The sequence below is a fragment of the Rhamphochromis longiceps genome, linkage group LG6 (genome assembly GCF_057381845.1).
Source record: "Rhamphochromis longiceps isolate RC_006_pf linkage group LG6, R_longiceps_female_GT1.1, whole genome shotgun sequence".
Classification (NCBI taxonomy): Eukaryota; Metazoa; Chordata; class Actinopteri; order Cichliformes; family Cichlidae; genus Rhamphochromis; species Rhamphochromis longiceps.
In genome coordinates, this window is record NC_140562.1 from 23,247,842 (window position 1) to 23,269,856 (window position 22,015).

The 22,015-nt window shown below is 40.3% G+C and overlaps 1 protein-coding gene across 3 annotated transcripts in view; it reads left to right on the forward strand.

The window, feature by feature from the left end:
* The window catches only part of rnf24 (ring finger protein 24), a 32,203-nt gene that overhangs the window by 6,545 nt on the left and 3,643 nt on the right, over positions 1 to 22,015 (forward strand). The window contains exons 1-6 of one of the 3 annotated variants that reach the window (XM_085409783.1): positions 4,103 to 4,577; positions 4,775 to 4,817; positions 6,653 to 6,802; positions 13,157 to 13,199; positions 13,787 to 13,828; positions 18,959 to 19,038. In XM_085409783.1, the coding sequence (XP_085265909.1) occupies positions 6,660 to 6,802; positions 13,157 to 13,199; positions 13,787 to 13,828; positions 18,959 to 19,038 (308 nt within the window). In that variant the 5' untranslated portion in view covers positions 4,103 to 4,577; positions 4,775 to 4,817; positions 6,653 to 6,659. Of the gene's footprint in view, positions 1 to 4,092; positions 4,578 to 4,774; positions 4,818 to 6,652; positions 6,803 to 13,156; positions 13,200 to 13,786; positions 13,829 to 18,958; positions 19,039 to 22,015 lie in introns of those variants that run through there. The other 2 variants (XM_085409781.1, XM_085409782.1) reach the window with 2 other exon arrangements.

Sequence of the window (22,015 nt, forward strand, 5' to 3'; positions counted from 1 at the left end):
GTTATATCATTAATAAGTTACACAATGCTCATCAGGAGGTGTGGTAATGAGCGAATGGAAAGGGAAGGTTCCTATCCTGGGTTGTTCATTGAAAACATTAGGTCTGTATCCAAGGGTGACCCTTTTTAACGTTCTTATAAGGACTTTATTCTGTAGTGGCTACATTGTCATCTGGTTTGTTTTAGTGGGTTTAACGTACGTGTAGATTTTTCTATCAGGCTGACCTATCAGACTCAAGTAGATGTGAATGTTTTACAGTGTGAAACAACTGCATAACATTGTTTTGCTTTCAGTCTGTTGCACAGATAAATCATGAGTCACTGGCTTACTGGAAAAGTTTCTTCATGGGCTGCAGTCAGTTAAAAAAAATCCCAAAAAAGTTATGAAATAGTTTAAAAGTTGAAACTGCCTGCCAGCAGAGATGAAAAAGTGCAGTCTGAGACATTGTCTTTGCTCCTCTCTTAGTTAGGAAGTTGATGTTATCCCCAGGAGAAGCACAGTGTTCCGACAAATGGGAAGCAACAGCTCTCCCATTATTTTTTCCGGCTTGTTTTTGTCTCGGGTCTAAGGAGAGCTGTTGCTTCAAATTAAACGGAGTTGAAAGTTTGTGATCAAATCAGAATCAGGCTCAGTTGTAGGTAGGAACAAAACAAACACAGACTACAAATGTACACAAATATCTGAAGTTTCATTGATTTTTTTTTTTTTTTTTTTCACGTGTCCTTATGATGACTTGCTTTTGTAGAAAATTGATTGGAGACTTCCCAGTAAGTTAGGCAACACATGTTTATCTTCATTATATAAAACTGTGGAAACAATCTGAGTTACGTTTTTCAGTTTTCTCTGGTTAGGGAAATGTTCTGCACGTGCTGGCTGGCTTTATCAGTGCTCGCTTTATAATTTTACTATGTTTGTATAACCATAACACAATGTAAAAAACAAACAAACCATGGACTCGATTGTAGTTACATTTATTGGGAGGTGCACACCAGGTTACGTAGAAGGTTGCGGCGTAGGGTTAGGTGGGGTTGCACTTATGGTGTAAGTTACGACGTAGATCTGACGCACAAGTTTAATTTGCGTGTAATAGTTGGGTTGCGGTCACGTGGTTCTGATGACGTGCGGAGGCAGCGCGATTTTTGAGTGGAGGGCGGAAGTAAACATGGAGGACACTGTGGAGAGTCAGGAGAGCAGCTATTGTGCAACTTTAGACCCCGTTTCTCGGGAGAGATATAAACAGATAGTTAAAAAATATATCGGACGTGATCCGTATTCTTTGAAAATGTCCGAATACACCACAGAAGTAAAGGATTTGCCTACTATCGAGGCTGTGGATATCACCAACTACTTGGTCCTCCAGACTTCTTACTACACTAGGCAGCAAATGAAAGCTTTCAAGAGTCTGGAGGCGTACAATGTTTTTGTCAGCGGGTGGGTCCACAACCTTGGAACAGAACGTCTCCGTGATGGATACAGTTTGGTGTTTGCAAGGGTGAGTGTTTGTTCTTATATTGCTTTATCTTAAACACGCTAACAGTTAGCGGTAGCGGCTTTAACGTCAACAAACATGCCACATCCTTAGGACTTCGTTAGAGTGACAGTTGTTTGTTTCAAGGTAAACCATTCTCAGCGGTCTAACGAGACACCTCTGAAGACTTGGGTAATTGCAAAGGAGGATGGAGAAGTGATTGCAGCTCATTGCAATTGTATGGCAGGGTTAGTAGCCTGTTCTCCACTGTCACTAGGCTCAAATCCGGGCTCTCAGCCGTCTGTTGCATATCCAAAATCGCCTCTGCACATCGATGCTGTTCTGCCTTAAGCTTCATTCTTTTCTCTCGTTTGAGAACTGATTCCGATCTGGGTTTTCGTTCGTAGCCGAGATTGACCGTCGGAGCCCAGTCCTCCGACTCTTCGTCATCCAAAGCACTTGGGCAGCCTATAGTCCCAATCAAGTCAATATTAGACTACTAACTTAAAAGCACTAAGTAAACGAGAATTTAACGACAACCTAATGCTAATAAGTTCGTTTGCAAACATAACATTACCTCTGACGAAGTGGTCGCTGCAGACACGGGCATTGGCAGACTCTGCTCCTCCCGACTGTAAACGTAAATTTAAAATCCATTTTTTCCTACGTTTTTCGGTTAGAATTTTCCATTTTTCTCCTCTTCGTTGGGCTATTTTTGGTACCCTAAAATACCGTTTATCAGTTTCTCTGGTCGACCTACTGGAGCATCCGTAAACACAACAGGACATAGGCATTTTGCGTACTGTCTGTCTGTGATTTTGCGCTTATCTTTTTCACTTCCGACCGCCAGTCAAATTTCGCGCTTTACGTCGACGTCACGTCTACGTCAAATGAAACCTAGCTATTGTTTCTCTTGTCACGTATTACATGGTTGTTGTTTTTACAGTCTGCTGCTGACATTCGTGATGTTATGTGCCCTGTGTATTGTGTTTAAGTACATCCTGCTGACACAAAAACAACAAATTCTGCAGATACACCCCGATAATGTTGTTGTTTTGTTTGTTTTTTTAATCCCATGATTCGGCAGGCAAAATGTATCCTTTGTGTCCTTTAGTCATTGTGCTGCGGCACTGTACTTTGGGCATTGTGCAGTCAGTTACGCTAAAATAGTCGTGTATGTAACCGCTTGACGATAGCGATGCGTGATTCTGCTGCTTGTGACACGCGTCACAAGCTTACGTGTGTTCAGCATTAACGCAAAATACTGGACATTTCAGTGTTCAGTTGTGAACATTTTATGAGGAATTCCTTTGCTTGTCATGCCTCTTCCTGTGTGTATTCATCCCCAAGATGTGACATTAAACTGAAGAATTGTGGTTGGTCGTGTGGATCATGCAACTTCTTGAAATAAACTCTGTGCAAGAATATGCTGTTATCATTAGGAAACCCACATATAGGAGCTCAGTGTGGAGTAACTCTTTCTAGTCCCATCGCACATGAATCTGGACAATAAAATATCAGAGGTCAGACAAAAGGTGAACATCAAAAGTCATGTTTTCTTCATTTGTACTTTGCACGAATTCCTTTCTATTTTACTCTTGATGAAAATAGAATAATTACTTTTGCTTTGTTTTTCTTCAATCATGTCTCACAAAGCCATGCACAAGGAATGTGAAGATTTTCCCACTCATCTTCATTTCCAATGCATCTGCAGTGTGCATAGCCTTGTTGCTGGTTACGTAATAGGGTGAGGCCGTGTAAAAATGTCTGAGGGAGACAGGCAGGTGGTGAAAGAAAGGGAGGAATGAGGAGAGCAGATACATTTAATACAAAAAGAATAATTTATATCACCCAGTTCACACTGGCTCCTTTTCTAATACTCTCCTGTGTTTGACAACGTGATGCCGCTCCCCCTCACGCGCGCGCACACACACACACACAAACAAAATTGGAGGTATGTAAGTTGTTGACTGCAAGGGGGTTATATTTCAAGATCTTGATGTACCCACGACCCTGTCAGTCAGCGAATCTTGATACTGAAGGGATGCTGCACAGAGTGAAAGACACAGCCTCATGGTTTAGGGCAAAAGACTTCTTAAACCTATCTTTCAGTGTGATCGTATTAGCCGTGACCAGCATACCTAATAGACACATCCCAGTAACCAGATCCCTGACCTACGTGTCTCTCATATAGCAAGCAATAAAACCATATCTGTGCTGGATTTCAGAGAAACAGAGTTAAAGTTCAGCGCTTGGGTCACATGTCAGTTTATGTGCTTTTGTTTACTTTGCGATATTTAAGAACTGTGGAACTGTGGAAACTCATTATTGTATTTAAACTGTTCCCCATTGACAAAATGCCACTCTTTATGAATGACATTTAAAAACTTAATAATAAAAAATAATACTAGACATATAAAAATATATAATACGACTAAATACTAGTTTTCCAAACTGTAGTGTTTTAGTTTTATTCCAATTTTCCAGCGTCTGTTTTTCCAGATTGTGCTGAAGACCTCTGTCCTAATTATCTACTATGAGGAACAGGTTTGTCAGTGTGTCGCACTCAGATTTCTCCAGAGGTGTTTGCGCAGCATGTTTCTGTGGTTAGTTAAGCTCGGGTATGATGCTGCGGCTGTGTTGGTTGGACAATGTTGACCAATATTGGCCTGATATGTCAGACAGAAGCTTTTTTTTTTCTTTGAACTTGAATGCAGATAAAGGAACTGTGTCTTACAGTAGTTACAGTAGTTTGCCAACTTTGGCTCCTTTGTTTACAAGAGTCTCACAAATAACAGAGCATGCGTCACAATGCGGTTTGGAGTTGAGCCGTGTCTCCAACCTTCCATCTCTACAGTTTGTAAGTCGGAATTGGCCCCAAAACTTCAGTTTCGGCTCAGCTCTTGTTAATACAGAGAAGCCAAAAAGAGTCGGAGAGCAGAGAGGGGCTCGAGTTTGGCAGGGAGCCTTTATGAACAGGGCGCAGATATGATCCAAACAGATGCACTCAGTGAAAAGGCTCTCAAGGACACAGCATGGCACTTTGTAAAGGCCTGTGTTACAGATAGATGCACACTTTTCTGCTCTTCAGCATGAAAGCACCAATAGGGTATGTATATGTGAGTTTCTTTATTCTATATTTAACAAAAATATAAGTGATGCAGTCTGGAGATAATTTCATTAACATGTAGTTGTGTAACTTGGTAGCTTGAACTACTCGAAGAAATTATTCTAACTGTGTGAACTGACGCAAGATTGCAACAGAGGACTAATCTTGTAAATGAAAGTGTGTGTTTTGTTTTCAAGTTTTGGAGGTGTTTCTGGAGGTGCTTCTCACATTGTGTCAAAGGTACGCAGCACAGAGGCATGTTTGTTATCGGATAACAAGAGCATAGTTGCCTGGACTTTGTTTGTGAAGAAGACAGTTGAGCTTGGGGCTTGAGTTTTGCACATGCGAGGCTACCAAGCTTCAGTTAGCTGGCAAAATTCTAAACTGAAATGTCTTTTTTGCTGCTCGTTCATGAATGATTAAACTCACGGGGCCACTGGGAGCCCTATGAGTTTAGGATATTTGAAATTGAATATAATAGACTTTCCCTGATGTTCATGTAATACTCTGATCTCTACATGCACCACAATGTTTTGCAGGCCAGCAGAGGAAACTGTTGTTAAAGTCACAAGAATTTCATTTCTATTCTGAGTCAGCAATTGTCTTTTCAAAGTGTCTTTGGAGGAAAAAACAAACAAAAAACTCAGTTAGCTTTTGAGTTCAATAGCCTCTCTTCTGAAGACAGCACGCTAGCTTCATTCCTTATCTAAGCTATGCTTATCTTAAACGCCGGATTCCATCCTCTGGGATGTGATACTTACACATACAATTTGGGCTCAGTTTCCTCTGAGATACTACTCAAGCTTGACCTGGCTGTTGTGCCTAATATTTGGGACATTTTTCCCGTTTCACCCCCCTTTAAACTGGTGACTCCATGTGCTCAGTTCACTCAGAGCTCTTTATATTTAAGGGATAAATCTCGGTCCTCGTAGCTTTTACAGTCTTTTTGTAATCTGACAGTTTCAAAGTCATGCTGAGCCACTGAAACATTTGTTAGGAGAACATCAGGTCCTTTACTTCTCCTGTATCATAAACCATGTGCCTTGCATTGCTCTTGTGTAAAGCTAGAAAGAGACGCTGTGCCAACCACGTTTATGTATGGATGACTTGCAGCTCTGGAGCAAGGCAGCTATCATGATTGCTAATACCAGCTGGAGTAATGTCATGTAGAAGCGCCTCGAAATAAAGCTAAGAAAGTGCCCACCATATGGAGGTGACTCTGTTATGTAATAGAAAGCTTTTTTTGGGGGAGGGGGGTGGACAGTTATACAGTGAGCAGGGGATTGTTAATGGCCTCAGTAAAACCTCCAAAACTTTCCACTTGGGAAGTGTACAGGAATGAAGCCTTTAGGGAAGAGGGAGGAGCACAAGACACGGGTCCAAAAGGAGCAAAAGTTATTCCGGTCCCCCCTCCTCATCTTCTGTGGGTAGGCTCAGACATGCCCAGTCTTGTCCTTTTTCATAAGTTGAGTAAGAGCACTTGGCCAGTTTATCCTTGTTAGTGTTCCTTGGATTTGATGGATTAAGTTTATCAGAAGTACAAACATGGAAGAAAATATTAAACAAAAGTTGCCTGCACATGTGTTTACACTCTTTTTAAATGATATAAATTACATAAATAAACAATTTTCTCTGTTCTCTTGCCTTGTTTTGGTAGAAACAAAGCTTTAGTGGTTCGATACCAAGAGGTCGTGAATGCTATAATGTCACAGTTGTGCTTTCTGAGTTGCCCTTTATTACTCGTTGCATCATTGCCCTGCTGTTTGTTTTCATTGCAGATTCTGAGGTTTAAGTTTACCTTCATGCAGGATGGTTTTTGTCTTTGGACAACAAGTCCCAGTTAACCCGTGTTTTATCATTACATTGTATTTTACATCACTTCATCAAGGTTAACTAATTGTAACACTTGTAGATATATGGTATTACAGTTAAGCAGCACTTCTAAAATGATGACATGCCCTCAGCTCCAGCTCCTTAGAGTCATTTAGTTTTCTTACTGGTACAAAGGGGTTTTCTTTCTGTGGACTGTGTTGGTGTCTGGAAGTACTTATGTCCATTTGTGTCTTTCCATCCAGGCTATCCATGAGCTCCGATTTCCCACACTACAGTTTCAGGATGCCAAATATAGGGTTCCAGAACCTTCCCCTTAACATCTACATTGTGGTGTTTGGGACAGCCATCTTTGTCTTCATCCTCAGCCTCCTCTTCTGCTGCTACTTAATAAGGTAAGAGTCATGCAGACTTTAGCTTGGGATCAGCGGAGGATTGGAATTTTTATAATGTGTCTGTGTGTGAGAGAGAAATGGTTGCTTTGCCATGCGGGTTTGTGGCATAAAGTGTCATACAGGCAACATTAGTGTGTGCATAAGATTAATCTGGTGCTAGTACCGCATGTGGTCTCTGAAAAGCTAGGATGGAAGATACAAACATTTATTAATCATTTAAAGAGACACATTGTTGTATTTTTTTTAATACATTCATTATTTATTGATTTTTGTGTTGGTATTTGTAAATCAGTTAACCTGAGAAGGCTCCCAGATTTGCCTATACAAATTCATTTACATGTGCAAATTAGGAAGCAAATTCCAATCATTACTCTCCCATTCCTGTAAATCAGCCCCAGCAGGCTTGGAATTTGCGCGCACATTTGTAATTCACACAGCTCTGTCCAGAAGAGGTTGTGTGAAGCTTGTTTTCGAAGACGATGGTGATTTAGAACACAGCGTACCACTTGACCACCAAACCATCAGCGCCAGTGCTCATCTGACACTTGAAAACTGTCATTATGCAACGGCACGATAGCTCTTTCTCTAGGTCTGTTTGCCTCACATTCATTCAGAATTCCCCTTGTACTGTTTCACTTTAGCTCTGTCCATATTTTTGCATAATGTGAGGAGATGTTGAGTACTGAAAATGGCTTAATGTTAATGAGTTCTTTATAACTAGTAATTCAGAAACATGGAAATGCTTGTGCATACGTGCGAGCTGGTTACATAACATGACCTTGTAGCCTTTAACAACATACTGTATGGCACTTGTCACTGCCGCTTTAGGCTGAGATTTTGTGGGGAAAGAAAAAAGCTCTTGTTTTCTTCCTTTTTTTGAGAAATGTGTGTTAATAAGCATTTGCTAATAGTTTTCTCACAAGTGGGGAAAAATGTTTCAACAGCACAGTTTGGAGAAAGTTTCTCTGATATACATATATAACAATTTGATATCTTAAAAAATATTTAAAAATGGCTGATATCCAAAGTGGTTTTTTGATACATTATGATGATCATGGCACTACATGTCAAAGAAACTAGTAATAACTTTTTTTATTCATTTATTTATTTGCTGCTTTATTGCCACTTAACCTAACCTAAACCTTTAGGATATGCATTAAACTTCCACTGGTGTTTAAACATGTTGCTTGTAACTAATCTTTTTTTTAAGCCCCTTTGTAAGCACAGCATCTTTAGTGTAATTATTTCCTTTAAAGGAAAATTCAGAGATTGCTACTTACCAGCTACATCTACACTAATACGTTTTCATTTTGATACGCTGCTTTTGACAAAAAACCATCCCTAAACAGATGAACACTCATCTGTTTAGTAACGTTACGAAAACCATCTCTGGACTTACTGAAATGGTTAAAAGCGTACATCGCATAACTGTTTGTGTTGACAGAAGTGGCGTGAACGTGTTGTGATTCATAATCCATGTTGAAGTGTCCAGTTAGCCAGGGCTGATGTCTTTTTGTTCTCTAGAGAAGGTCATGAGGTAGAGGACAGCAAATACTAACTGCTTCCAAATGCGTGTCTGGCTGTCCAGATGAGGCCAATTCTTACTATAGCATTTAGTACCAAAATTTAGATACTCGTTTGCAATCATCCTAATGGTGCGATCTTCACGGACACGCAGCCACAGCAACGCAACAGACTTGGCAAAGCAGCTGAGACACTGACAAGTATCCAACTGTTAACGTACATATTAACCAGGCCAGTGCACACAGTTAAATGTTACCACACAGCCACATGTCTTTTCCGTTAAGTTATCATTGAGTTAGCGGCTGTAGCTAGTTAATAGAAAGATAGCAGTAATGTTGGAGCATGGCAAGTCCCGCTTGTCTGTAATGTGAAGAGACAGCGTAATGTTCATTTAACAGAAGAACAAAACAGGATGTTTCTTTTGGGGAGTTTAAAACATCCCCAGCAAGGGCTGTGCGATATGACCAAAATCTCATATCCCGATATATAAGAATTTTATCGTCCAGATAACGATATAAATCACAAAAATGTAACATTTTCTGTAAATTCTGTGAATCTCGGGCAGCTCGACTTGCGGGAAGTGTTTCCAGCTGCGCGTCCTTTACCCGGAGTCGAGTGTTTTAACCGATGCATGAAACGATACATTTTTAGACATAAGTTGTACCGGCCGCCGTTTTCTTTGTATTTATTACACGGCGTGCTGCGGGTTGCCTGTTCTAACGTTTGAGTCTAAGGTTTATTTTTTTAGCACCTGCTGGCTCTTTTTTACTTCTCATCCGTAAATAATCTGCTCTTTCACGTGATTCAGTTTATTTTGAAAAGTCTCAACAGGATCTTGAGCTTTATTGTGAAAGGTTTATGTGGAACATAAACAAGCGGACACGCGATGGTTTTACCGTCGTTGTTGCTAACGACAACGCATAAAAACAGGCGCTTGTCCGTCCGTAGTGTGGTTATATACAGTGTTGGGAAGGTTACTTTTAAAATGTATTCCACTACAGATTACAGAATACATGCCCCAAAATGTATTTTGTAATGTATTCCGTTACGTTACTCAATGAGAGTAACGTATTCTGCATACTTAGGATTACTTTGGATATATTATCATGCTTTTTACAACTGCATGAATGTACTGTTGCTGTGTGATTTATTACTATTACTGAAGGTCCGTGGCTCCGAACCGTAGTAAAGGGACCTCTGGCTAATACGTTGGTTCCGTGTCGGGCTCGTAGCTGAAAAATAGAGACAGAGAGAGGCGTTGAAAGGCTGCTCCAACGGAACTTATTGTTTCGGAGGAAAACACGAACACAGTGTACAGTCGAGTCTTAATAGTTAACTTACAACTGGGCTCGTCAGGCACTCTTCTTGGCTGAAGTGGTTATTATTGTTTCTGCTCGGTGACAGCTCGTACTTTTCCACTCACATTTTTCTCCCTCCTCGCGCTCACAGACACATAACTGGTATGGCAGTCCATTCTCCCTGCAGCACGGACTACACTGCCATAAGGCTACATTCATTAGGCCTATTAGCTTAGCACAACAACAACAACAAAAAAGCGCTCTCTCACCCAGGAAACACACAGTTGCAGAGAGACTGCGTCACCATGGCAACCGTAACGCTGCCGCCTGGAACAACAGAACGTAGCTGTCAAACAAAACCCAAACAGTCCTGACCCGCCACAATATGAAACAGGAAAGTACCGCCGTGTAATCCATTTATTTCAACAAAGTAACTGTATTCTGAATACCACCTTTTTAAACGGTAACTGTAACGGAATACAGTTACTCATATTCTGTATTTTAAATACGTAATGGCGGTACATTTATTCCGTTACTCCCCAACACTGGTTATATAAAATATAAGAGAAAGAGAGAACTTTAAGAAATTAATATAGCCACTACAGTGACCATCAAAACGATAAAAAAATATTGCCATAAACAGTTTATTTTGCGACACCACGAAACAAACGATAGCGTAAAATGAAACGATAGACGTTTTTATATCGTCATCCGATATATATCGTTATATCGAACAGCCCTATCCCACACACTAAGCTATTCTAGGAATGACCTAGCAGGGCCGTTAGCTAAAAGATCCTAATTAGCTGGACTTGACATTAAACTGTGTTTGATCTGCGGCGCTCCTAGTTTGAATAATAAAAAAGCACAAGCTAAGATGTGTCCAGCAGCATTTTCAGAACTTTGCTGTAGGAGTCAGGGCCATGTGGACACTAGCTATAAACATCCAGAAAGTTTTTCTTTTTAAAATGAAAACGTATTAGTGTGGACATGATTTCATTCCCTTGCTAGCTCCTTTTGTAAGCCGACTGGCCTAATCAAATTGTCCCGGCTGCTGTTGCAACACGGGTTTTATCCTAGCAGCAGCAGACTGAACACAAATAATGCCCAGCGTTTTTTATCTAAAACAGTGAGAAGCAGCAGTTGCTCAAAAATTTCTCCCCTCGCCGTCTTGTCATGTCCTGTCTTGCAGGGCAAATGGTAAGTAGATTAACTCCTCTTGTGTCCTTACAATTCCTCATCTAACTGTAAAGAGACACTTAATGACTTTGATGCAGTCCCATGATTCAGTACTAAAAGCTGACATTGCCAGGTTCACTCTCTAAATGCAAATGAGCGATTTTGGCTCCATAAAAAGACTTCTAAAGATGCAGTCTCCCAAAGGGTGAATCAGTTATGAGTATATGTATAAATTTTCTCATGGTGTCCGATAATTTAAAAAAAATGACACGATTGCTCCATATTTGGGAAATACTTTGTGGAGCTCTGTGGACACGGCTCACACCACCATGAAGGGGGAATCTTAAGGTTTCTGTGCAGTAAAGCATCACCGGCAGGGGCGAGAAAGGAGAGATGAAGTAACACGTTAGAGTTCACTCGCAAGATTCCAGCAGACATATACTCGCAGATACATTTTGACAGAAGGCAGACTCTCACAGAGAAACGCAACCACATCTCTCAGCGAGTCTCTAATCCATACACACACAGGTGCAAAATATGCAGTTCAGTTTGCACAAACATTCAAAGAGTCTTAAGTATTGGGTGTTTCTGTAACGTGGAAAAGGAGCACTGAACAAATGCGGCAAGTATATTTGAATCTGTTAGTCATCACTGCAGTTTATAATATTCATTACGTGCTCATGATACCACAGGGCAGATGATACATGTTTTTATGTAGGTGGCACTGACTGCAGCGTAATTCTATCCTATTTGGCACCTGGTTCTCATATTAAGTATTCTCCCACTTTTGCCCACTTTTACATTGTACTTGTGGGCTAATGAGCACCCCCCCCTCCCTCCCCCCCATCAGTCACCTATGACCCACCCTCCCATGATCTTGTCCCCTACCCCTGGGAGTCTCTGCACCTTTACCTGCTGACCTCTTTCAAAATGTCAGTTTCTCTCCTAGACTGTGCTGCTTGTTTTACAGATCCCTCTCACTCTGCTGCGAGAGGTTAAGGTTACTTGTAATGGAGGTAAATCTTACAAACCTATGAATTTTTCCTATCTCTTTTGCTCTTTTTTTCCTTCCCTAATTTTTTATTTCATTTATTTATTTGTTTGTTTGTTTTTGCATATGCTATTCTGCCTCTCAGTACCTAGAACCTCTTATCCAGTGTTCTTCCTGTTGTCTGAATGTTTTTTGTAGCTTAAACTCGGGTTGTATCGACCGGTACTCTTGTTGTGCTTTTATAGAGTGCCTCAGGAACCTGCAGTAATGCTTTTAATGTATGATCCGCTGTGTTTTTGGTGATGTGAGTTGATATTTTACCTTAGGTTCAGTGCTTGTTTTGACAGGAAACCAAGAGTATCTGTTAATATGTAATTTGCTTACTACTGCGTTCTCCTTCATCGTCTTCTTTCTTTCCTTTCGGCTGCTCCCTTTAGGGGTCGCCACAGCGACTCGTCTGCCTCCATCAACCCTCTGCATGTCTTCTGTTGCTCATCCATGAACTTCTGTGATCTTCCTCTTTTCCTCCTGCCTGGCAGCTCCATCTTCAACACCCTTTTATGAATATATCCATTAGCCCTCCTTTGCAACAAACCATCTCGGCTTTGCTGCTTCAACTTTGTGTCCAAACTCTGATGTACCCGTTTCTAATCCCTGCTGGTCATTCCCAGTGAATTACTTAGCATCTTCAGCTTAGCCTCTTGTCTTTTTGTCCGTGCCACCGTCTCTAAATCATACATCATAGTAGGTCTCACTACATCTCCGTGTCTGCACTCTCTTCTTCACCTCTCTTATCCATTGTCTGTTTCTTTGGATGGTTGACCCCATGTATTTAAACTCATCGACCTTCACTGCCTTTCATCCTTGCATGGTCTCCTTTCCTGCACTTGCCCTCTCATTCACACACGTGTATTCTGTCTCGCTTCTGCTGCCTTTACTCTTTCTCCTCTCCATTGCATACCTCCAGCTCTCCAGGCTCTCTTCCCTGCTCTCAGCTTCTGCATTGCTAGTCAAAAAGATTTAAAAACATGTTGCTTTAGAAATATTTTACTTACCCTGTGTGAGGGGGTGAAGCTTGCCAGAAGCAGGACTCGTGCACTCACGAGAAAAATGCACAACCCAAACATATCTCATGGTTGCGCACTGCTCTGTCTCTTAGCGAAATAATTTCTGAACTAGTTATGTACACCAAGTTATGACAGTGTTTATCATTTTAATTAAAGCACCCCTGCTGATAAACTAGAGTAGACTGACTCTAGGAAAAAAATTTTTCAGGACATGTGGATTGTTTCTGTGTTATAGAGTCAAGTGAAGGAGGCCAATTATTAATCAAAAAGGTGTTTTGTCTTTACTTCTCCCCAGGTTACGGCACCAGGCGCACAAAGAACTATATGCTTACAAACAAGTAAGAAAAAGCGCGCACACACACACACACACACACACACACACACACACACACACACACACACACACACACACACACACACACACACACACACACACACACACTTCAGAGATAGGAAATCATCTGTAGCTAAATGCACCGCAGAAATGAAGTATCATTGCAGTGTCTAGTTTATATCAGCTGTGCATTGGCCATCATTTAAAATTCCCATTGCTGACTCCTTAGGCAGCAGCAAGAATTTTAAAGGGTTTGTGTTTTTTGTAAGCACGCGTGCACGTCCAGCACTTCCGGAAAAGTCACGGTTATGTGAAAGATGTGAGCAGATAATAGCGTGTAAAGAAAGAAAGAGAGATGGAAGGTGTTAACAAACTTACATTATGTAATACTGTGTATTACCAGCATGCAAAAAGCATCCAAACATGGCATCACAGAATATAAACACATGTTTTGTGCGTTGTGTCTCTCTGATTGTTAATCACACATTTTAGTGTATAATATTGTGATGTTTCTGTTCAGGAACTGGTTATAATTATTCTCATACAGTGTTAATCTAACTAATGGTTCTTCTTCTGTTGTTGCACCTTTAGGTCATTCAGAAGGAAAAAGTCAAAGAGCTAAATTTGCATGAGGTAAGTGCTTTTCTGTTTCGTTGGCTAATATCAGGCATCACTGTCAAGGCTTGCTGCGTCTACTGCAACAGTTTGTCACGCAGTATCAGCAGCAGACACTTTTCTCTGTCAATTTTAAACCTGTCAGTCACAAACGTCTTAGCTGTAGCCCCACCGTCTGTTTTTATTCAGGTTTTTAAATCTCATCCTCTTAGTTTTGTACTTGCATAGGAGATGTCCTGGGTCGTCATTTAATTTAAAACAAAGTCCAGAGCTCTGGGCCTGTGAAGCAACAATTTAATGTTACAAAAAAAGTTTAGAGCAGAGGTATCAAACATAAGATCCAGGGGCTAGAATTGGCCTGGCAAAGACTCCAATCTGGCCAACTGGATGGCTTTGGAACAAGTGAAGGAGGGCAGAGATTTTAGTCTTTTAACTAAAACTTTATCTGTAATTTCAAACATTTATTTTTTTATCGTGTAGAGAAACTGACACATGCTGTTGGAATTGCATGTCTTTTTTATATTAAGATATCTCTGGGATTAACATCAAAGTGATCCCTATGTGGCCCACAATGTAAAACGAGTGCGACGTCCGCAAAGATGTTATGCAATAAACATCGCGAACAGACGTTCACCGTGTTTGAACAGGGTTTGTTAAGATTTGGTTTGACAACAGTGATGACTGATACGCACTGTTTGTCATCCAACATTCAACATGTGTCTTCACTCATTGTCATGTGAAAAGGTGTAGTTAAGGCATTAACGTCCTCCCTGTTATTATTACGTAATGCTCGGTGTCAGCTCAGTGTGGTTGGAAAATTACAAACGCAGAAGTAAAGCTGCATCGCTTCTTGCGGACAGCCTTTTAACAGAGCAGCGAAAATGAAATGTCAACAAATAGCATCTTCGTGTGTGCTTTGGCACAGGCATGGCCATATTTTCTCATCAGCCGTGCTGGAATTTCCTGCTGTCCCATCAGGCTTCGGGGTTTTATTTATGTTATTAGGAATCGAGGGAGAAAGCATCACAAAGTGTCGTGTGAATGAAGCGCGTGACAGAGTAACCAAGCTGTGTTTAAGGACAATAATATATATGCACACAAGGCTGACCCAGTTCCAGGCTCACAGGATTACCCGGTGGAAATGAGCACAGCCTAAGCTACGTGGATTTGGTCTTTTATATATATAGCATAGCAGTGTAATATGGAACCCACTGAGTGTTTATATAAGTCTGTAACTTGAACAGCACCATCCTAAGCTGGTGCTGTTTTTAGCATGGCTTTGATCCCAGTCTTACATGTTATGTCGGTTTTATGTAAAGAGTGGCTGTCGTAATAGCATCACATGAAGTTCATGCTTCTGTGTCTTCTCAGACTTTTTATTTTGTGTGTGTGTGTATTTGTAGTTATAAACAAGTGCACACATCTAAAAATATACCAGATGCTTGGAAACCCTCCCCCCAACTCCCAAGTGTATCGTGTTGTTTTTGGGACGTTTTTAAAATAGGAAAAGCTGCACAAACACATCAGTGCTGAATGACTTTGATTAAAAAAAAACTAAAAGTCACGCTTTGAGACCTGCATGAAATATGCCTGTCATGTTCCAGCAGTGCAATACATAACACTGTGTCTATTTGCTGTGGTTGCATTTTCCTATCTATGTAGGGCAGAGGTAATGATTTCATATCTTTATCTTTCATTCATCTTATCTAGTGCTGTGTAATTTGCTTTATCAGTTTGATATGGTTGTTGGTCATATGTTGAGAGTTATTGATGTTGAGCTGGATGAATAGCCTGGGAATATGTATGCAAGAATACAGTTAGCAAGTGGCAGCAACTGCCTATTGTAAACATTCAGTTGTTTTAACCGTGTAAAAGCCCAGAAAAGTAAAATTATTTGAAACTAGAGTGTTTATTGAAGTTTCTGACAAATACGAAATTAATTAATTTGTGTTATTTGGAATTTGGGCAAGTTATTGTTTACATTGTATCTTTAAAAAAATAGAATTAGATTGATAATATGGAGGTATCATAAACTCATGTAGCAAATATTTGGCATTGTAAGGGTTCGTTTTGCTTTGTGAGGAGTTTATTTTGCTTTTTTTTTTCTTTTCTTTTAGAGATGTTTGCTGCATTAAATTCAAAGAATACATCTAATACATTATAGCGTCATTTTGTTTGTCACTGATGGGTTTTGGCGAGTGTTTTGTTTCTTTTACACATTGGTGGAGCTTTTTTAAAAAAATCTTTTTTAACTGTATGTTACATGTTGTGTGTTCCTGTTAAAAAATGATGGCTAAAGGTTAGTAACCTGATTTTAATGTAAGTGCATCATCATAAACTTCAGCTTCCTCTAAACTTTTAATTTTAAAAAGTGTACATGCAGAGATTGAAATGAAAGTAAACGTCTGCAGATGGGGAAACTGTGAAACTCTTGGTATTAATGTTCCTCTTAGTACCTCTTTACACAGTAGAAAGTGGTAAGACTGTGGGTGGTAATTACAGTTTGTGGTCCCAGCGTGCTAGGCAACATGTTCTCATCACTAGAGATGAGGAGATCGGAGTCCTTCACACGTCTGCTCTTTCTCACAATTTCGTTTTAAGCATTACGCTGATCCTCGGATGGTCTTTTTCTCTACCTGTTAATTTGATCTCTTTCTGTTGCTTGGCTGAGTTGAATGAAGAACGCTCTTTGTCTGGTAAATTTGTACGTGCAGAGCATTGCTTGGCATTCATGTACTGTTCTTGCTTCAATAAAATCAACAAGAGGGTAGAGTGTCTTTTGGGTTTTTTTTGTACAGTTTTTGGAAGCTTGCAGGATTAATCCACTTAACAGTGAAAAAATAGGTTCTGTCAAAAGTTGGCCGACAGTGTCACATCTAAGCCGTGAGGGTGACGCCACAGAAAAAGGCACTGAGAAAAACAAGAACACTGATCTATTCACCAATCAAGAGACCAAAGCAGACATCTTAACAGAGAAGTGTTGTGTGTCCAAAACTCCTCAGGAGTGGAAGCTAAAGCCCCCCATACTGTTCTTTTCATCCACAGTCATCCATTCAGCACTTGTAAAATAGAAGTTAGAGAGAAAATGTCGTCGAGTTTGAATAGCCAGTGAGCCCCTCATTAAAAGCTTCTACTGTAAAGGCTGTATGAAAATTGGCTTCATAGACCAACAGTTTATCTATTTCAGAGTTCACAATACTTCCCTAGACTTTACCTCCACTGTGAAATCATCCCAGCTGGCCATTGATGGCATGGATAGGTAGTAAGATTTGCTGCAAGTTATAGGAACGGTTGGGAACGATGACTCTTGCAGGATACTTCTCATTTTAATTTGTTTCAAGCAACATTAAATTGAGAGAGCACTCTTCTTACTGGAAGAGAAATCCATCTGCATCTGAATTGATCAAATGTAGCCAGCATGCCTGAAATAAGTAGCACGTCAAATAGCGCTTAGTGTGCCGTGTGGTTCTTGGGTGTTTGTGAACTGTATAATTTGCCCCACCATAGATTCGCGTCAGCATCTCCATCATAATAAGACCTGCGTCACCGACGGTCATGCACAGGCATCGCTCAATGCTTGCACTTCTGCACAAATTTAAAATGAGCGTGCGTGTCAGTCAGCTACATTGATCAAACACAAAAAAGAGAGAAAATAGACAGAAGCTAATGTGATTTCAGAGTCTAGTTTTCTATTTCTGGAGTAATATACTTATGTCTGTTCCCTTCCATATGTATGAAATGAAGCAAAAAAGAGATGGGTGAAGTGAAGAAAACCTGTTACTCTAAGTGCAGAAAAGTCGTAATCCATGTAAAACAGTTGGGGAGTAATGGCAACCGTTTTTAAATTAGTCTGGCCACATTACCAAGACTACCAAGAAGGCTAGGAAGCTCTCCTAGCCTTCCCAAGCAGTTGTAATGAAGATAAATCTGGGTTTAACAATGCTTTCTTGAGTTGCCAGTTAATTTAAACTCAGTATTGTATGGGGGAAAACTAATTGCCTGCCTTCCACCCTATGACAGATGGGATAGGCTATAGTAACTCTGCAACTTTGAATCGGATTGGTGGAAGAAAATGTATAGATGGATGGATGCTGTAGGTCCAGCAGAGAACGTTATTTCTAAAACTCCTACAGTGTAGGAGTTTTAGAAATAACGTTCTCTGCTGGGTCTCTCATAGGGGAATTTTGATGAGCGCTGAATTCCAGCGACTACATGAAAGGGCTGCATTGTTTCTTTGATGAAAGGCCTGCAGTTACTCAAAGTCAGGGGGAAGGGGATGATTGAGCCAGTGTTGCTCATAATAGGCTATCATAATATTACTGCAATCGATTGTGACAACATTACGAACCCAGGATCTATTCTTAACCCAGTTAAAGGCCAAGGGCTCATCATCACGCTCATCTAAAGCCACCAAAATAGAATTTGCAGGCGGTGGAGGGGTGAACGGATCAGTGGAATATTATTTTTTCCATCCCCACATGTTTCACTTCCTAATTTCCAAGAATTCCACACAACCACAACAGTTAGCTAAAACTATAAGGTGACCTGTTACGCTAGTTGAAAGTGTTTTTGTTTAAACCAAAATGGCATCCACATCCTGCTCATCGGGAATTTCTTAATGACCCTGACAAGGACTTTTTTTTCAGGGAACTTGAGCTGAACTGCCCAGAAATGGTTACTGTCTTACAATCGAGTTTAAAGTCTTGAATTGTAGTCATAGTGTGGGCTTTAGTATGCTTTCTTGTTTCATTCAAACCAGATCTGAAGATCTCTCAGCTTTTCTAACTTACGACTCCAGAAATGAACTGATAATCTCTCACCATCTGCATTACAGTGTTGATTGCTTTCCTGTTGAAAAGGGGAAAACCAAAACTACTGTAATGTGTGGCCTCTTGGCCGCGAACGGAACAAGTCCCCATGAGTGTTGCATCAGAGTTATACAACAGGCATAGTTGGTCACTTGGACTTTTTTCCGTGGTTTTGGGTTTTTTTTCAGGCTGTTCTGGGGTGGGTTTTTGTTAAGTTTTTGGTGTTGTTGGTAAAAGTTTTTTTTTGTGTGTGTGTGTTTGTTCTTTTCACTAACACAAAGCTAAAATGATGCATGGCTTTATACAGAAAGCACCTCCTAACTCCCCCGATCTCTTTCAGATTTGTGCAGTGTGCTTGGAGGAGTTCAAACAGAAAGATGAGCTGGGGATTTGTCCATGCAAACACGCCTTTCATAGGAAGTAAGTACACGGTCTTATTGACATGCACAAGCACACACAGACACACACGTTTGTACACATCCAGTCAAGGACAAACAAGTCATTAAAGATTTCTTTATCTGGATGGTGTATTTCCATTGATTTTCCCACTTTTTAGGTATAGTAAATACAAATCGCTAGATGTTCTGCAATTTCAGAGACTTAGGGTGAACAATTATTGTCAAGCTTGTTGCGTTTGTGTGGAAGCCAACAATAACAAATGCCTCAGAGTTGCATGTTTTTGGGACACTAAACTAAAGCCCAGTGTTTATGAATTGGGAACTGCAGATGACATGTTGGATTGCTTCAGCCTGTTTGTCCCACACCTCCCTCCATGGCCTCCTACTTCAACTGAGTTCATTATAACAGCACGATGCCTCCCTTGGCCTAGTTTTTCTCTGCAGTTGCTGCAAGAGTAGTGACCTCTCACCTCTATATATACACACTGCTCTGCTCTAGTGCAAGGTAAGGAAAGGCATGCCGCTGTGCAGAGGAAAAGGTTTATTGAGGAGGGTATTGCTGGGTAGATCTTTTTACAAATGATGAGAAGAGAGGCAGATTATACAAGAAAAATAGGGTTCCAGTGAATGTTTGGTTAATGAAAAAGAAATAAAATAAAAGAAGTGCTAGTGAGTCATGCAAGTGCAGAATTATTTGTGAATTTAGAGATATGTTTGTCTTGATCCTTGCATGTAATCAAAATCTGTATCAAGATTTGTGGATGTGTACATACAGTTGTAGATGTTGTTTGTGGTTATTAACGGCTTAAAGTGTTGCACTCTGAGAGCTGGAAATAAATCTCCTCTCACCTGGCTGTCTCTTTATGAGGATTTTGGCTACACTTGGGTCTGAGCGGCTCTAGGAATAGATGTGCGACGGTTTGCAAATGTATGTGTTGTTTTTTTTGCTGGTTAATGAGCTGATATATGTTTCATATTTTCCTCTTGAACACAGCCACTGGAAGACAGAAAGCCAAACCTCTGGTGATCTACATTTGACCACTTAATTATTATTATGAGCTCTGGGTAATGACCAAAAGACTGAGAAACAAAACACGTATTTACTTATGAGATGAAACTTGTGGCAAAGAACGCTTTTAAAAGGGCGCCCCCATTAGGCCAGGTGGAAATAAAACTCCTATCCGGTTGTTCAGTGATGACGCGACGAATCCTACTTCCGGGTCTAAAGTAGCCTGCGTTTAATATGGCTTTTGTGTTGTTAACATGTTTAATGTTATGTATTTTCTTCTATTTAATCTCAAAAAAACTCCTAAAACAGTCAGTGATCACTGTTGACCTCCCTCGGCTTTTATTACCACTAATCATTTATTTAAGCTCAGTTTTTAAAACCTTAGGAAGTAACTACAGCCCAGCCCATGCAGCAGTATATGAATGACTAACCTCGTATTGTGGATGGATTATCTCAGTTGTTCTCCTGGCTGAAGTTTGGTCCTTTTACAGCATCCTGCCATGCGATTACATTTGTTCCTGACCACTGAGAACACTCACGTTAACTTTTATCGAGTGGAAAAAAAGTTAGCTTGTTTATATTATGCTAACATAGCTGTGTCGCTAGCACATCATTATATACCAGCTAGCCCAACTTCAGTAACCCTACAAACGTCACTGCTGTTTAGTTTTCCGTCTTCATTTATGCTGGAAGTGATAACAGAGCTGTACGTTTTAATTTGTCAGGACATGCTATATTGTATTTAGATAGAAGCTAGCGAGCTAACTCCCTGCTAACTTCTAACTCCGTTAAATGTCATAAATTCCGTTTTCATGGATGCCTGGATGTTAAACTCAATTGTTACACCTGGTAGAGCAGAACGCTGATCATTTTATTAAAGATGAAAGACTTTAGACAGTTTTTCAACTCTCAGTAATGCCACAGTGATCGTTTGATATATGGACCTGCAGCGGAGTTTAGGTCCAGACACTGCTAGTGACGTCAGACTGAACAACCGGATAGAAAGCCACGCAAGCATGTGGAGAACATGCAGACACAAATATTTTAGGATAAACCCAGAAAAAAAAGTTGTCTTTGGTATATGAGGTTTATATTTATTTGCCCCCTTTATTTTCCACTCTGCGTGGGTTTTTTTTTGTTTGTTTGTTTGTTTTTTTAAATTTGGGATAGATTTTATACCAGATGGTCTTCCAGATGTAATTTATCATGTAAAACATCACTAACTTGTGACCCCTCCTGAGACTCATGTGCAAGTCTTTAATTCATACTTAGTTTTAGTCATAATTTAGGCATCTAAATTCTTGTAGTTTTGGTCTAGTTTTAGGTTTTAAAAAATGGGGGGGCTGATCAAACGTGTGCGTCTAACCTTACTGCAGGAGATTAATTCTGATTGGATCTCGTCTCTCCAGAGAAATTTTGTCTTGTTTTTATTTGTTTACAAAAGTGTCAGTGCATTTCTTCATAGTTCTTCATACTTCGTTACCATCTCGTTTCCATCAAAGGGGTCTGTGGTTATGACGTACCCTATGGGGTAGATTTAATAAAGAAGTGTAACCCCCGTAAAGCAGCGGTCCCCAACCCCCAGGCCTCGGACCGGTACCGGGCCGCGAGAGTTGAGGCTCAGGTGTGAAATGTGTGGTTTTCAGGGTTTTTATCGGTTTTCAGCGTTATTTTGTTATCGTTTTTATCGTTAACTCTGTTTTCCTGGATCTTTTCATGTGTGTTATGAATAAATCTTCTTTTTTTCGGTACCGGTTCTAGTTTTATTTTGTTGTATTTATCCATGACACCTTAAAGGCCTGTCCGTGAAAATATTGTCGGGCATAAACCAGTCCGTGGCGCAAAAAAGGTTGGGGACCGCTGCCGTAAAGCGAATGTTTTAACGGCTACATCATGCGATTTATTAGCGCCCACTGGTGGAAAAACTGTCATGGCACATTCTCTAAATTGATTTAAACATACCACATTTTGTTTATTCCATAATTTATTA